This window comes from Mesocricetus auratus, unplaced genomic scaffold, assembly GCF_017639785.1.
Source record: "Mesocricetus auratus isolate SY011 unplaced genomic scaffold, BCM_Maur_2.0 Super-Scaffold_4256, whole genome shotgun sequence".
In the NCBI taxonomy this organism is placed as follows: domain Eukaryota; kingdom Metazoa; phylum Chordata; class Mammalia; order Rodentia; family Cricetidae; genus Mesocricetus; species Mesocricetus auratus.
The window spans coordinates 100,516,805-100,533,614 of record NW_024429182.1 but is presented as its reverse complement, the minus strand read 5'-3'; the positions used below and the strand labels follow the sequence as shown (position 1 = coordinate 100,533,614).

The 16,810-nt window shown below is 38.4% G+C and overlaps 1 protein-coding gene across 4 annotated transcripts in view; it reads left to right on the top strand.

Annotated features, from left to right (window-relative positions):
• The window catches only part of Pak1 (p21 (RAC1) activated kinase 1), a 120,119-nt gene that overhangs the window by 55,516 nt on the left and 47,793 nt on the right, over positions 1 to 16,810 (top strand). For 3 of the 4 annotated variants that reach the window (XM_040728245.1, XM_040728251.1, XM_040728235.1), the window contains exon 2: positions 12,977 to 13,190. In XM_040728245.1, coding sequence (XP_040584179.1) covers positions 13,001 to 13,190 — 190 coding nt within the window. In that variant the 5' untranslated portion in view covers positions 12,977 to 13,000. The remainder of the gene's footprint in view (positions 1 to 12,976; positions 13,191 to 16,810) is intronic. The other variant, XM_040728241.1, reaches the window with a different exon arrangement.

Sequence of the window (16,810 nt, the reverse complement as noted above, 5' to 3'; positions counted from 1 at the left end):
AAATACAGCTAGATGTATACAGCTAGATAAGAGACTTTACTGAGAGTCCCTCGTTTAGATGAGGAGTTAGGAGACAGCCAATTACCAGTTGGCAGCCCAGAGGTACTGCTGACTTGAAGGAAAAGAGGCTGACCTGTGTGTGTGGGGGTGGGTGGGGGGCACGGAGAGAAAGGATAGTAGAGTGGGAGGAAGAGGAAAAGCTGGAATCTTGGGGCAAGAGAGTGTTCTTTTGAAGAGGAAGGTGGCTTTGACATCAAGATAGGTGCTATTTGGAGTTAAGGGTGGCTGTGGAGGAAACATTATAGGATGTGTAAAGGGATCATATAGGTTAATTCTTTTCTCTCCTGATTTAGGGCTCTTTGGAGTGGCTTATTTTGCTCTGTAATTTTTTTTCCCTTGGGCAGTATCCCAAAGTTAAGTTAGAGTAAGAGAGAAGACAAATGAGAATGACTGGGTTATTGTTTCATTGACACCATCTAGAATATGCAGTGTGTGTGTGTGTGTGTGTGTGTGTGTGTGTGTGTGTGTGTGTGTGTGTACACATATACAAAAGATTTCAATGTGGTACCCATCTATTATTAATTGTTCTCTGTGGCTGGTGAGATGGTTCAACAGGTAAGGGTACTTGACACCAAGGGTGATGATATGAGTTCTATCCCCAGGTCTGGGATGGTGGAATCGAGAGACCAACTCCTACAAGTTACCTAGATACATGAACCATGGCATGCACTCACCATTACCCTACTACATACATACATAAATAAATAGCTGTAATTTTAAAAAGAAATATTTTTCAGTCATCAACATCATGTTAGTTATGGTCAGATTCCTTTGCTGCCTTCAGTTACAGGTTAAAGGTGTGGATCCTCATGTGGGCAGTGTAGAGGCAAGCACAGGGAGCTATGGTGATGCAGTGGAGGAAGACTGAGGTTCAGCAAATCAGTGGCAGGGCTGGATTGTAAACTCAAGTCTTCTTTAATGGTGATATGCGTTTACTTTGACCATGTTATCCCGTGACATCATGTGCATGTTGTGAATAAAGAATTTTCTTGGTTTTTTTTTTTTTTATGTCTTTGGGACTAGAGCATAGATATTCCTGAGACAGAAAGCAAATTACCATGTGGAAGGAAACAGACTTTGTCCCTGTTCATTTCTGGCTCCAGGCCTTTAAGTGACTCACTGCTGAGCACCCTTTCTGAGTTATTTGATGGCTTTCTCCCCCTTTTCTTCCCTACTTTTTAAAATTCAATTTCTGGCACAAGATAGAGTTCAAAGACCAGATAGGCTAGGTGTTTACGCCACTGACTTCTGTAAAATAGAAGTATAACACCCTGTAGGGTTGATGAGGATCTAGTGATCAAAGAATGTTTGAAAATGCTTTGAACAGTAATGTCCCCATATTATTTTTATTGTTCCTAGATGTATTCTTAAAACATCGAGAAAATGCTCAGATGCTGTAGCCCAGAATATAGCATAAGGATGACATTGAGTAATCTAAAGTTTGAGTCTTATTCTTGGTGAATTCAAAAAAAAGAAGGAATAGATAGAAAAGGTTTTCAGTGTTGATAGTTGAACTCCATGCTTAAAATGGAGGCCAGCTGGTAATCAAGTGCTTTATTCAGGTCAGAGAGATGGTGGGAGGCCAGTATAAAAGATTACATTTTTAGTGACTCCTCATGATAAACGAAGTCTTCACTTTAGTAATTACTGGTTACTTGCTTGTTAATCTAAGTTTCATAAAATGAAAAATAATTTATATTAACACTGAAGAGTTTATTGCAAAGCTTAAAAGTAATTTTATAAAAACTAAAATATACAGGGCTGGAGAGATGGCTCAGTGTGATTAAGCACCTTGGCTGATCTTCTAGATGATCAATTCCCAGCATCCACATGGCAGCTCACAAACTGTCTATAACTACAGTTCTAGGGAATTTGGCATCTTCACGAAGACATATATGCAGGCAAAACCACCAACGCACATAAAAATAAATAGAAATTTAAAAATAAAAATTAAAAGTTTGGTAAGAGTTATTCTTACTCTGCAAAAATAAATTCTAAAGCCACCTGTTAAAGTCTTCCTTGACTGTTAGGGCCTCTCTTCTGGATTTATGCAGCACCTCTCTGAACTTGGTATTTGCCATTGTTTTATTGTTATGTGGATTTTGTATCTTTTCCCACTAGGCTATGCATTCATTTGAGGGTAGAATCAGAGTCTAGTATATCTAAAAGTCAGTTAAGTGCCTGTGTAGTTACTGTGTATATGTTAGTAAATACAGCATATTTAGTTACTACTGTTTATTAAGGAGGTACAATAAATGAATATAATTAAAATTTGTGATAACTGTGATAACCAGAGTACCTTTTGGTCATGTTAAGTTTAATAGTCTGTGAGACAACTGCATCTTCAACTCTTATCAGTACCTGCAACTTAACAGAGTGTAGGTAGAATTGATTGCCAGATAAGATTATTAATCTGAAAGAGAGCTGTTTGGTTAAAAGGCAAAACTTGGGTGTCATGAACAATAAAGGTGTTATGTAAGGCCTTTGAGCTGCATGAGGTCATTTTGGGGATAATGTTTTGTACTAGTAAGGGTCTGGAGACTTGGATGTGTGAAGATTAGAAGGGAGAAGAGAAGGCAGAAAGATAGAAGGGAAAGAGAATCCAAGAAATATAGTATTTAAAAGAGAAGTGAGGTTGACTGCTGATGAGGAATTGAACAAGGTAAGGACAGAAAAATGACCATTTGATTTTTCAAGATGGAAATGATTGACGATCCTGACAAGAACTTTTGGTGAAATAGAAAGGATGCCACTTGGCATAGAAGGGAAGGTAGTGCTTTAAATATTAATAAATAATTCTTTTGAGAAGCTGTGCTTCTGAGGGCAAGCAAAGGGATAAGTGGTATTTGGAAGAGGATGTTGGTGTCAGAGAAGAGTGTGTGTGTATATGTAGGATACTGTATAGTGTTTGTATATTATTCCAATATTTCTTGGCTCAGGTAAAAAGAACCACTTAGATTTGTTTTTTTGAATTTCCTTTTTCTTTGCTATTTATTCTACATCAGTTTCTAAACCCTTTGGCTATACCTTTAAGATAAATTTCCCTGGGCTGGAGAGATGGCTCAGTGGTTAAGAGCACTGGCTGCTCTTCCAGAGGTGGAGGCCCTGAGTTCAAGTCCCAGCAACCACATGGTGGCTCTCAACTATCTGTAATGAAATCTGGTGCCCTCTTTTGGCCTGCAGGGATACATGCAGACAGAACACTGTATATATAATATATAAATCTTAAAAAAAAGATACATTTACCCATGAACTTCTATCTACCTGCTGCTAGTCTTCTATATAGTTGTGAGTTCTTACCTTGATTTTTGTAACTTCTTAAAGGTTTCTCCTTTATTCTCCCTTGTAGCCTGTTCTACTCTGGCATGAGTGGTCTGTCTAAATTATAAATCAGATCACTGCTTTAAAACCCAAAGCTTTCCTCCAGGTTCTGTACAATCCAGAGTCTTATTGTGGCTTATAAGACCCTGTACAATCTGACTATATTGCTAATCTCTCTCTGTTTCTCTGCCTCTGCCTCTGTCTCTTCCCTCTTTCTATTTGGTATTGAGTCTCAAATCCAGGGCTGTGTACAAACCAGGCAATCATTCTGTCATAGAATTTACAGCCTTAGTCACTTAATCTGAGTATCTTGAGATATTTTTCTTTGATTAATTAACCTTTAATCTTGTTGGTGTTTTTGCTGTTCTGGTGCCCTGTATATATAGTTTCATATCCTGTATTTTTATTTATGGTTCTATCTGCTTACAATGGTCATCTTCTGGATATTACAAAAATCTGTCATCTCATTTCTTCCCCCCCCTTCCTCCCTCCTCTCTCCCTCCCTTCTTTCCTCTCTTCCTCCTCCCTCCCTCCCTGTTTTGAGATAGAGTTTCTCTGTGTAGCCCTGGTTGTCCTGGAACTACCCTGGCTGGCCTTGAACTTAGAGATCTATCTGCCTCTGCCTCCTGAATGCTGGGATTAAAATCATGTGCCACTGACACCTGGCTGTCATCTCACTTCTTAACCACTGAGCTATCTTTCCAGCCCTTGTCATCTTATTTCATTCAGGTCTTAAGTGTTTCTTCTTCAAGAAATTCTGTCCTGATTAACTCTGCCCCCATACACGTACATATGTACTTGACACTTGACATTGTTTATTTTTTGTCTGTATCTCTTACTAGACACATCATTTCCACATAGGAATTTTGTTTTACCCAACTAGATTAGTGCTAATATATTGTAAATGCACATTAAATTGTTAACTAACAGTATATTAAATGATTGACTATATCAAACAGAAGGAAAACTTGGTGTTATTGAAAGGTCATTTTAGGGAAGAAGTCAGGCAAGTAAAGAGTGTATGGAAAAGAAAGTCATTTTTGAGGGAAGGAATGACATCAGAACTTCATTATAACTGGAAACAAGAAGAATATAGTTGCATGCGTAAGGAGGCATGTAGTTTGGGGATAGAAAAATAAGAGTGTTTCTAGAGATATTTGTTTTCTTATTAAAATAAGCTCATGTACTTAGAGAGGAGTGGGGAATCATATAGTATCATACAAGAAAATAATTATAATTTTGAAATGAAAGCAGCTAACTAGATTTTTATAGTGTTCTCAGACATTGCAACTTCAGTCTAGAGACATTTGGGACAGTTGAATTCAACTGTCTGATCAACTATCTGAACTGGAATTTTGCTGGTTAAACTTTGGAAAGGGAGGGAAAAACAGGTGTGTGCATGGTTGTGTGTGTGAATGAATGATATATCATGTGGGTCACAGAGATCAAACTCAGGTCATTAGGCTTGGCAGCAAGTACCGTTGCCCTCTAAGCCGTCTCTGGGTTTGGGTAATTTTGAGAGACTGACTAGTCAAGGTGAGGACTGTAGGTACTGGTAAATAATTAATTGGAGTTGAGAGTGAACTTTCAGAATTTTAGTGGAAATTCCTGAGCTAGTTAGCTATTGTGTTTTTAGAGGGTACATGATTCACTTACAATGTTGGAGTTGATCAGACCCTGGGTGTGATCATATGGGTATTGGCTAAATTGGACCTGAGGTAAGAAAATGGAGTGATATTGACAGGGTCATCATTGTGGCTGTTGAAGTCATTCAGTTACAGTGATAACTTAAGATAGGGGTGAAGAAGCAATCAGGAACTGAGTGAGAGAGATTAGGAAATGAGTAGTAATTGCAAAGCAGTGTGATAGCAGCCAGCAGAGGTGACTCACAGAAAAACAGTCTTTTCACCAGACGGAGGTAAAGAATTGGTTTGCAAATAGCACTGAAAATTAAGGATAAAGTCTGTAGGATGAGTGTGAGAGAACAGACAGCCTCCAGTTTTTTTTGGGGGGGGGATGGGAGCTGCAACAGCAGCTAGAGGAGTCTCTTCAGGTTTCTTTTAAGGATAGCATGAAAGGAGAGCTAGCCAACAGCAAATAAAAGTTCCAACAGAAATAGTAGAAGGGTTTGAATCAAGAGAGGGGTGCTAGGAGTGAGGATGGTGTGTGTGTCTAAGTACATAAGTACAGGGCAAGAGACTGAGTGAGTTTTAAGTCTTTCACTTTAAATCTCTTCCATTTCCACATCTTTGTTCTCTTTCATATTCCTCTTTGGGAAACCTCTCAGCATAGTACTCTGTCTCAAATTATAATTAGTGTCTAAAGAATACTTTTAACAGAATCAAATTAAGAAATTAGTCATGCCCTTGTCAGTATTTAATTTAGTAAGCTTAGGTAAATTATATACCCTGATAGGCTTCAGATTCTTTTAAAATAAAGGTTTGGAATTGGCTGACTCTTTGGAAGCATTCTAGTTTCTTTATGTTTCCCACCAAGTCAGATCACTTTAGAAATTGGGCTGTTGCTCATTACCTGAGGTACTTTATGTCTGTGATGGGTAGAGACCATGGAGACATAGAGATTAATCATAGTTTTGTCCCTTGAGTTATTCTTTGCCTAGTGACAAGAGGTGAAGATGAAATTTTGACATTGCTTCATAGAAGTATGTATAAAATGTAATTAAAATTTGAGGGAAGAGGTAAGTACAAGGCTTTTTCTAAAGCCCCAAGAGTCAGGCCTCTGGGTGGAGATCCAGGCTTCTCAGGTCAAGGTGAGTGCAGGTTAAAAGTGAGTTCAGTTGGACCTTGAAGAATGAACAGGAGTTTGCTAGGCAGACTCACTGAGACATCTTAGGCAGATAAAACAGTGTGGGTAAAGGTGAGAACACGAAAGTATATTGATGGAATGATGGGTTTGGGGAATGATCTAGGTAAAACTAGAAAATAGATGGGGAAGAAACAAATATTTGTTGGACATCTTTTTGTGCCAAGCAGCATGCTAGGTACTGTCTCTTTAAAAAAGCTTTTATGTTTTAAATTCTAAATTCTAAAATACGTTGTCTTACTTGTATTTTACTTAAGAGTCAACAGAAGATCAGAAATTAAAGTAGCTTTCATAACAGTTCAAAAACCACCTACAGTTTTCTTCCCTGCTCCCTAGCAGTTGCTTTCTTGTTGCTATACAAGAGCAAGTGGCTAGCTGAAGGCTCCATAGTGGGAGTACCTTTGACGAATTAGAAGGACATCCCTCAGCAAATTCAAGGCTGCAGCATTCCAGGTTCCTGCCAAAGCAAACCTCTTGGCATGATTTAATTAAAGATCAGATTCCAATAACCGGACACCAAGGGCATACAGTATTCCTCAGGCCTGCAAATTGGCCATGCCACTTTGCAGCTGCTCTGAGTCATTCAAAGTTAGAAATGCAGTTAGTATGTGGAGTAGGCTTTATTTTTTCCTGTCCTTCCTTCCTGCCTCCTTCCTTCCTTTTTCCCTCCTTCCTTCCTTCTTCCCTCCTTCCTTCTTTCCTCCCTCCCTCCCTTCCTCCCTTCCTTCCTTCCCTTTCTCTTCCCTTCCCTTCCCTTTCTTTTCTTTCTTTCTTACACTGCTGGGAATTGAACTCAGCACTTTCTTGCTATTATGCCACTGAACAATATCCCACCACCTCCTTCTTTTATTTTAAATAATGATCTGAGGGATTATCTAGAAAGTACATTAGAGGACAGGTGAGATGGCTCAGTGGGAAAAGGCAGTTATCTGTAACACAAAAAATAAAAGACCCAAAGCGGAATATTGGGGTTCAAGTTTCAAGCTGAAGGTCAGAGAAACAAAGTAGCCATGCCAGTAGATCTTGCCTCTACCCAGCTGAAATGGCAGTCATGTTTCCAGGATGCTCAGAGGCAAAAGCTTTAGTTCCTATCTCTTCTTTTTATTCCTTTCATATCTGTCCAGTCATATCACTCCTGTCTCCACCTCCCTAGTGCTGCGAGTAAAGGCACGTCATCCCAAGTGCTGAGATCACCTTTATGTAAGCTGTTTCTCTTAGGACTGGATCAATTTTGTGTGGTCAGTGTGGTCTTGAACTAACAGAGATCCATCTTCCTCTTAATCCTGAGTACTAGGATTAAAGGTGTGTACCACCACTGCCTGACCTCTATAGCTTGTGACTGGCTTTGTTTTCTGTACCCTCTGCTGCCTGACCTCTAGAGCTGGAGGCTGGCTTTGCTTTCTGTACCCTCAGGCAAGCTTTAATACTCATAAATATATATCACCACATTTATCAAGCCTGGTGAAGTTGTGAGTTTAATTCCCAGGACCCACATGGTGAAAGAGAGAACTGACTCTTTCACATTCCCCTCAGACATTCCCATGCATACAATGCATGAACAGTCGAACACATAATAAATAAATGTAATAAGGTTTTTTTAAGTTAAATAAAGCAAATTAGAAGTTATAGTTTGTTTCTTTGCTTCTAGAGGTAACAGTGTGGTGCAGTGATCACATAAACATTTTTTTTTCAGGCCTCTGCCTTTTGTGCCCACCATGTGGGTGTTGTAGGGTGGCTGTTAACTGTGCTTCTTTGGATTTATTCACTGTTCTATTCCCAGTACCTAGCAGAGCCTAGAGTGAGAAAAGCTATACCTAACAAGTAGGTTTCCAAGGTTTTTATAAATTCTGAAGTGTGATTTGAAGTTAGTGATTATTAAAATACTTGTTCCAAATAATGACTGAAATCTTATATGCAAAAGTAATTAAACCAGCTGGTTCTTTAGGGAAACTGTTAGGATTTCAGCAACTCTGTTGGGAAATGTCAAGGACTGTCCTAACCCCCAAGTCCCATGTTGTGAACTCAGGACAACCCAGATTTCTCAGTGGATAAGGCTGGTCTCTCTTCATTTAGGAAACACCTCTTATTGTAGTTTCTCTTTAGCCTTGTTCTTTAATCAACAATGTTTTTTTTTTATTTTAACATGGAGAATTTACTGCCCAGATCCAAAACTGCTTAGGAAAGACCATTTTTCTGGCTCTATTTGAGGCAGAACATAGCAGGCCTATAGTGTTCTGCTATGTCCCACTTTAGTTCTTTAAAAAAAAGATATTTAAAATTAATATTCCCTCCCTTCCTCTCTTTGTGATAGAGTCTAGCCTCAAATTTTCAGTTCTCCTGCTTCCGTGCTGGGATACAGTTGTATGCATGTGTGTATACATGTTCTTGTACGTGGGTATACATGTATGCAGTACATACACATGTGGAAGCCAGAGGTTAACCCTGAGTTTGTCTCCCCCCACCCCCTTGGCCATGTTCTACTTTATTACTGAAGTCTTTCCATGAGCCTAGAGTTCACCATTCCAGCCAGTCTAGTTAGCAGGTTCCTCACATTCTGGAAGTGACTATGAAGACTTATGGAGAAATAGTAGGAAAGGGCTGATTGGAGGACTGCAAGGAAACTGGAAAGTATTGCCAAAACCTAAGTCCAGGTAAGCTCAGAGGGCAGTTGTAGAGAGAAGCCTTTTCCTTGCCAGCCGCTTTGGTTTTCCCCATCAGTTGCCTGGGCTCTGCGGCCTTGTAGTCCCCAAATAACACACAAGACGCTGTATTAATTATGAAGCTGTTGGCCTTGCTTGCTTCTTACTGGCTATCTCTGACTTAAGTATTTAACCCATAACTGCCAATCTAAGTATTTCTCTTACCAGAGAAAAGTTTCCAGACTTCTTACCCCTATGGCGGTTACATCTTGACTCCCTGTGTTTCTCCTACCCAGAGTCCTCCTGGACTCCTAGTCCCACCTATCTTGCTTCCCTATTGGCCAACAGTGCTTTATTGACATATACACAGGACTTCCCCATCAGGCAGTGGTCAAGAAAGCATAGTTTTTTGTGACTGTAGTTTGAAGGTACTGAGAATTTTTAGTTTTGAATGTCTTGAAAGGGTATTTCAAATTCTGTCTGGGGGAGAAGGTTTTCTGAATAGCTTTAAGAGATGGTATTCAAGTATGGAACAGAATAATTATTCTTATTTATTTTACTTGAGTTCATATTTGTTCATTCATATGTTCAATATTCCATTTTTATTACCCATTCTTTGCCAGGAATGGAGTAAGAGATTGAAAAATATGTAAGATAAGAGCTTTGTTCTTAAGGGTCCATAGTCTCAAGTCTAGCTGAGGGTGGTGAAGGAGGAGGCAAGTGTACAAACAATAATTGCAGGGCAAGAATGAGAGAGACAGAACTTACATGATAATTCTTTAAATGAGGTGAACAAAGGTAGACTAGGCTGCCTTTTGAGATTATAGATATCCTATTGCCGGAGGTTTCAAGTATAGGTAGGATGACCCAAACAGGCATCATGTGGTACAAGGTTTCAAACATTAGATTTCAGTAGAGTTTTGGTTAATCTACCTGCTAAGAATTCTCTTAAATATGATAAAATGACTAACAATGAAGGAAAATATGTATCAAGATGGTAGGTGAAGCTTTCCAGACATTAACCTGGCCTATGGCCTAAATTTGAGTTACATTAAATGAAGCTGCTTGTTGAAGGCCTGGGAGGCTAGGGAGGGCCTGTTTTTGGTAGTAGGTAGCTGTGGGAGTTTTAATTTTGGAACTGGCAGCCTGGAGTAGAAGGGCATTGCCAACTATGGCACTGGATGCTTTCTTGGAAAAGCTAAGGAACCTGAGTTAGAGCTGGTAGAGAAGGCAAAGATAGTCACATCTGGGAAGTGAAACTGGAAGAAATAAATGAAAAAACAAAAAACAACTACCCAGATAGTCAGTTTGGATTAATGGAAGTATCCATACATGTTTTGATATTGTTTGTTCAAAAAGGAAAGGAGTTATTGATTTGCCAAAGGTTGGTCAAGATGAATTTTTAAAAAATTCAGTTGAGTTTGACTTTAAAAAGTTAAATAAGGCCAGGTTGGGGGGGAGGTGCATGCCTTTAATCCCAGCACTTGAGAGGCAGAGGCAAATGGATCTATATAAGTTCAAGGCCAGCCTGGTCTGCAGAGTAAGTTCCAGGATAGGCTCAAAAGCTACACACAGAAACCCTGTCTCAAAAAACCAAAACCAAAACCAAAACAACAACCCCCCCAAAGTTTAAAAGTTAAGTAAGATTTTAATTAATGAAGAGAGAAATCATTGACACAGAACTTGACATCCCCTAGTTCCTTGCTCCTCCCTCTTTTTCCAGTATGTGATGGTGCACACTTTTAACCCCAGCACCCAGGAAGCAGATCTCTGTGAGTTTGAGGTCAGCTTGGTGTACATAGTGAGTTCCAGGACACCCAGAGCTACAAAGTGAGACCCAGTCTCAAAAACCAAAACAAAATAAGAAAGAATATTTGATGAGCTCGCAGGTAGTGTAACTTAGTGATAATGTCCAGAATTATGTCCCTAGCACTAGAAAGAAAGGGAGAGAGAAAAAGAGAGGAAGAAAGCTTGGCAAGTTCAGAGATTTCTGAGGCATAAATTGAATGTAGACTGTATAGCCTTAGTTTGTAAGGCCAATTGATGACCTATATAAAGGACTTTGAATTTCATCTGTACTAATAAATTCTTTTTAAGGAAGTACATGTCTATCTTTCTGTAAACTGTATTAATTAACCTGTATCTACTATAAGCTAAAAGGTAAGGCACTGTTGGTCTACAAAAATGGCAAAATGGCTCCTGGGAACAATACCTATAAGTAATTATAACAATACAAAAAATATGATAACCTGGAAATAAACACATTGCCTTGGAGCATAGAGAAAGAGTACCTAACATTTTGGAGATTAAAACAGTTTCGAAAGGTGCCATAGAAGAAGTAACAGAAGGTGAATTCACTGTTTGATAGGGAAAATAGGCAGATGAAACATCATGTGTAAAGGGACAGAGGTGTGAAAATTATGGCATATTTAAAGAAAGAAGATGGTATAACTAGACTGGAAGAGGGATTAGAAGAAATGGTAATGTGACTGATGAATGGCCCTGGTCAAATAAGAGAAAGCCTCTTGAAGTCACTAAAGAGCATTAGCTTTTATTCTGGCATGTCAGAGAAGGATTTAAAATAAGAAATAGTATGTTACTTTGGACAGCCCTTGGAGAAACCATTAAGGAAAATAATCAGGGTGGAAGAAATCAGAGGTTTTCCATTTACTAGAGAATATTGAAAAGACTATTATAGAATTTTTACAAATTTATAAAAGCCATTACTTTTATTGAATATAGTATTCTGTCAAGAGTTCTCTCTGTGTCTAATCTTTTTATTTATTAGAATGGCAAACTTATTGCATTTTAAAGAATTGATTTCTGAAGCAGTGTTATTCAAATCTGGCTGACATTGAGGTTATTTATTTTCAAAATATAGAATTCTAGCCTTCACCCAGGCATACTAAATCAAGATTTATGGGTGTTAGACCCTCCCTAGCAATCAATTTCTAAAAGTGACTGGTGATTATTGGTGTAGTTTTTTTGGAAGCTTTTAATTTCTAAAACAGTGTTGTATCTAGTTCCAAGGAGACTATATTCTAAGTAGTTGTAATTAAAGATACAATTTTTACCATTACATGCATTAATAAGGAGACAATATAAATTCAGGCACATTCATATCTAACTAGAACATATTTTAAGGTAATAGTACTTGTTTTCAGTAAAACCTCTTGTTAGCATATCATGGGTATTTTCTTCTTTTAAATTTTACTATTTTTCAAAAGCATGGGAAAATGCTAGTAAATTAAGCAGGATGGTTACTGCCTTAAACATTGTATATTTAGAATCGAATAGATTTTTGGAGAAGGGAATATCCAGAAGAACTGATACAAGGGTAGAACTTCTCTTGTGAAGGACCAAGAAGTGTAAGTACTGTAGGTTTGTGGGCATATGATCACAACTTTGATAGGGTAACCTGAAAGAGGGTATAGGTTAATATGTAAATGAAGGAATATTGTTTTGTCCTGTAAAGCTAGCTATAAGAACAGAAGTTTTTTTGACAGTTGGCAATAGTCTCATCTTTACAGGGAAAGAGTAACTTATCTAAAGTTATAAAATTAGATGTCAGAAAACTCAATACATGGAATGCTGCTGGAGGTTTTGGTTCAGTGATTCTCAACCTGTCAGTTGTATATCAGATATTTACATTATGAGTCATAACAGTAGCAAAATTACAGTTATGAAGTAGTAACAAAATAATTTCATGAATGGAGTGAATGGAGGTCACCACAACATGAAGAACTGTGTTAAAGGGTCACAGCATTAGGAAGGTTGAGAACAACTGTTTTAGTTCATCTTCATGTAGATGAATGAATAGAACCAAAGAAGTTATGGAATTTCACTACATCTAGTGTTACTGGATTTCCCACTGAATTTTTGCCTGGTCCATGTTTGCTTTTCAACTACAGCATAGTTTATAATTTTTTTCCTATAGACTCTAAGGTAAGAAAATGCAGAGAAAAGCAAAATCTTGGTGAATTTTTAGCAGCGTTTGGCACACAGTGTAAATAGGCTAGCATTATTCATGCCTAGCAGCAGAAGGGCTATAGAATTTGAGTCTTAAAACATTTTAAATATGTATTTCCTTATGCTAAAAAATGAGTGTTATTATGTTCTTTCTTTGATTCTAGTAGCTGCTGCTGGTGGTGGTGACAATGTCAAATAACGGCTTAGACATCCAGGACAAACCCCCAGCCCCTCCCATGAGAAACACCAGCACTATGATTGGAGCTGGCAGCAAAGACACTGGGACCCTAAACCACGGCTCCAAACCTCTGCCTCCAAACCCAGAGGAGAAGAAAAAGAAAGACCGATTTTACCGATCCATCTTACCTGGAGATAAAAGTACAGTATTTAATTTATTTTCATAATTTTTGTGCTTTAAGAAGAAAAAACAAAGCAGACCATCGTTTCGCCTTCTGATAGTCTAAATGAAAGATCTGGCCTCCCCTGACTTAATTCTCCTTCAGTACCTTTAATTTTCTTGTTAACTATTCCCCATGTCTTGCCTTCCTCTAAAGTTGCTAAAGCCAAATGAAAATTAGATTCATTGGTCAGAATTATACTTGTACAAAATTTTAAGAATCATTTTGCTCTTGCTAGATATCAGACAAATTGAGGGTATTTGTATGTATGTATTTTTCTTTTTTAACCTTTTTTTTTCCCCAGACAGGATTTTTCTGTGTAACAGCCCTGACTGTCCTGGAACCCATATAGATCCACCTGCCTCTGCCTCCCAAGTGCTGGGATTAAAGATGTGGTGTCTTTTTTTTTTTTTAACTTTTTAAAATGCTTATGAAATCACAAAATCTAAGGACTTTTGAAATGCCTTTGGAATTTTCTTTTTCCCAATTGCTTTCACTTGGCATGCCTTCTTTGAAAATTTTTAATCCTCTTATTTTTGTCTGGTCTCACACTCAGATTTGGGAATTTAGTATCAGGAAGGAAGGAATGACTGAGCAAAGGAAGCAGAGATAAATAGGAATCACTGTGAATTCACTATGTGTAAGACTTACTAGGCAACCTCATTTCCTTTTTTTTTTTTTAAAGACTAGACCTCACTCTGTAGCCCTGGTTGGCCGTAAATGTTTGATATGTTTGATAGCCTCCTGCCTTAGCCCCCAAGTGGTGAGATTACTGGCATAAGCTGCCATGCCCATCTTTCATTACCTTCTTAATAAAACTTGTAAGAAGCTGGGCTTTGGTGGTGCATGACTTTAATCCCAGCAATTGGGAGGCAGAGGCAGGAGGATCTCTGTGAGTTTGAGGACAGCCTGGTCTACAGAGTGATTTCCAGGACAGCCTCCAAAACAATACAAAGAAACCCTGTCTCGAAAAACCAAAAAAAAAAAAAAAACACTTGAAAGAATATTCAAAAAATCAAGAAAGCCAGTAACAGAGAGGGAGGACTGATGATCAAAGGGATTAAGACTGGGCTGGTTTAACCCCCAGAAACAGCTGACCAGACAAAGGTTAACTCTTGAATTCCAGGCATCAGCCTGGGAATCCAGCATGGGACTGATCAAGACCCCCTGAATCTGGGTGTCAGTAAAGAGGCCTAGGGAATCTATTGAGCCTTGGGCAGCAGATCAGTACCCATCCCAAGTATACACACGGACTTTGGACTCCCATAGAACAATGTGAGGTGCACTCTCACCCTGAACTCTTGGGGAAGGGTCTAGGCCCTGCCCTATATGAAATGACAGACTATGGACACCCCCATGGAGGGCCTCACCCTCCCTGGGGAAATGAGGGGATAATGGGGGGGGTTGGGGGGAGGGCACGGGAGGAAGGGAGGGAATGGGAGAGGGACCTAGAACTGACTTGTGAAGCAACCTTGTTTCTTACCTCAATTTAAACTGGAAAATAAAATTAAAAAAAAATCTTAACCATGAATCTGAAAAAGTTACTGATATCATTTCAAACAAAGTAGTAGATATATAAAAGTTTGAGTGTCCCCATGGATTTTGCTTGACACTAAAAAAACAAACAAACAACAAAAAAAACAAACAAGAAAACGTAGGTGACTGTTAACCTTAAGTTCTTAGTTATCCATGTAGGGGGCTCCTCTTGTGGCATGGCTTTCCATCTGTGAATAGTACAAGCTTCAGATTCAGATGCACCTGATTTACCACTATCAAGAAAATCAAAGGGTAACTGCAAAACAAGAGACAGCTTTCTGAAATTATATATCTTATAAGGAACTTGTATCACAAATCAGAAAGAACTGCTACAACTTAACTAAAAATCAGATAACTCAGTTTAAAAATGGGCAAAGGATCTGAATTAGACATCTCTCTAAAGAAGATAGAGAAGCAGCAAATTAACATATGAATAAATATTCAGTTATCATTGGTTGCCAGGGTGTTGTGTGATGTTTTGCTCTTACTCTTTGGCTTTTTTGGGAGGCGTGCCACCCAGCTCATGAATAAAACACACGGACCTTATTATTTCTTATAAATGCCTGGCCTTAGCTTGGCTTGTTTCTTGCCAGCTTTTCTTAAATTATACCATCTACCTTTTTCCTTTGGGCTTTTATTTTGTCTTAATTCCTGTATGTCTTACTTTCCTTCTTTTTCCGTGGCTGGCTGGGTGGCTGGCCCCTGATGTCCTCCTCTCCTTGTTCTCTTGCTCCTTCCCACGTCCTTGTTTCTCCTTTATTTATCCTCTCTGCTTGCCAGCCCCGCCTATCCTTGCTCCTGCCTTGCTATTGGCCATTCAGCTCTTTATTAGGACCATCAGGTGTTTTAGACAGGCAAAGTATGATAACTTCATAGAGTTAAACAAATGCAGTATAAACAAAAGTAACACATCTTAAAATAATATTCTGCCACATTTCCTCCTTGTCTAAAAAAAGAGGAAGGTTTCAACTTTAACATAGTAAACCGATGTAAAACAAAACAGTTATCAAATAAGAATTAATTTATAATATTCTGTCCATTTGTAGTTAGCATATTTAGAGAAAATATTCTATCTTAGTGAACCCAAAGTTTTAGTTTGCAACTATAACTATCTAGTATTCAACTCCAATAAAGGCACCAGAAGGATATATTACTTAAATAAACAAAAAAGTGCATTGCAAACGAATTCCATAAACTCTAGAAATGACAGACATCTGACTGCCTGGACACCAGGTAAATACAAATTCAAACCACCACGAAATGCCATTCCACACTCACTATGATGGCTATAAGAAAAAAGATGGATGATAACAAATGTTGGTGAGAATATGGAGGTATTTGACCCTCATAATTGCTGGCAGGAATGTAAAATGTTACAGCCTCAGGGAAAAAATACTAGCAGTTCTTTAGAAGCTTAAATATAGAAATATGTTACTACCCAGGCTCTTTTTATAATACCCCAATGTGGGAGCAACCTAATATTAAAGGTAAAAATGTAATCTCCATATAATGAAGAGAATGTCCTGAGCCATATTGTACCTAAGGGTGAACCTTAAAAGTTCTTTGTTAAGGAAAAGACCCAGTCATAATGGTCACATAATGTGTGGTTCCATTCATGTGAAATGTCTAGAAATGTAAATCCATTAGTAAAAGCCATGTTAGTGGTTGCCTAAGGATGCAGAATGAGTAAATAGATGGGATTAAGGGAGTGATGGCTAAGAGATAATGGAATTGCTTTTTGGAGTGATGAAAATGCCTTAGATTGTGATTGTGTGTGTCCAGCTCTGTGAAAATACTAAAAACCAATGATTTTGTACTTTATAGGTGAATTATAGTAGTATGTAAATTATGTAGCAATAGAGCTGGTACATTGGTGTGGTGTACATGTTGTATATGTGGTGTATATGCATATGTGGATAGCATGTCTCATCAGAGGAGGACATCTTAATCTATCACTTTCTACCTTATTCCCTTTGAGAAAGGTTCTCTCACTGAAGTTGGAGCTAAGAGGGCAGTCAGCAAGCCCCAGCAATCATCCTGTTTCTGTCCCCCCCCCACCTTCCA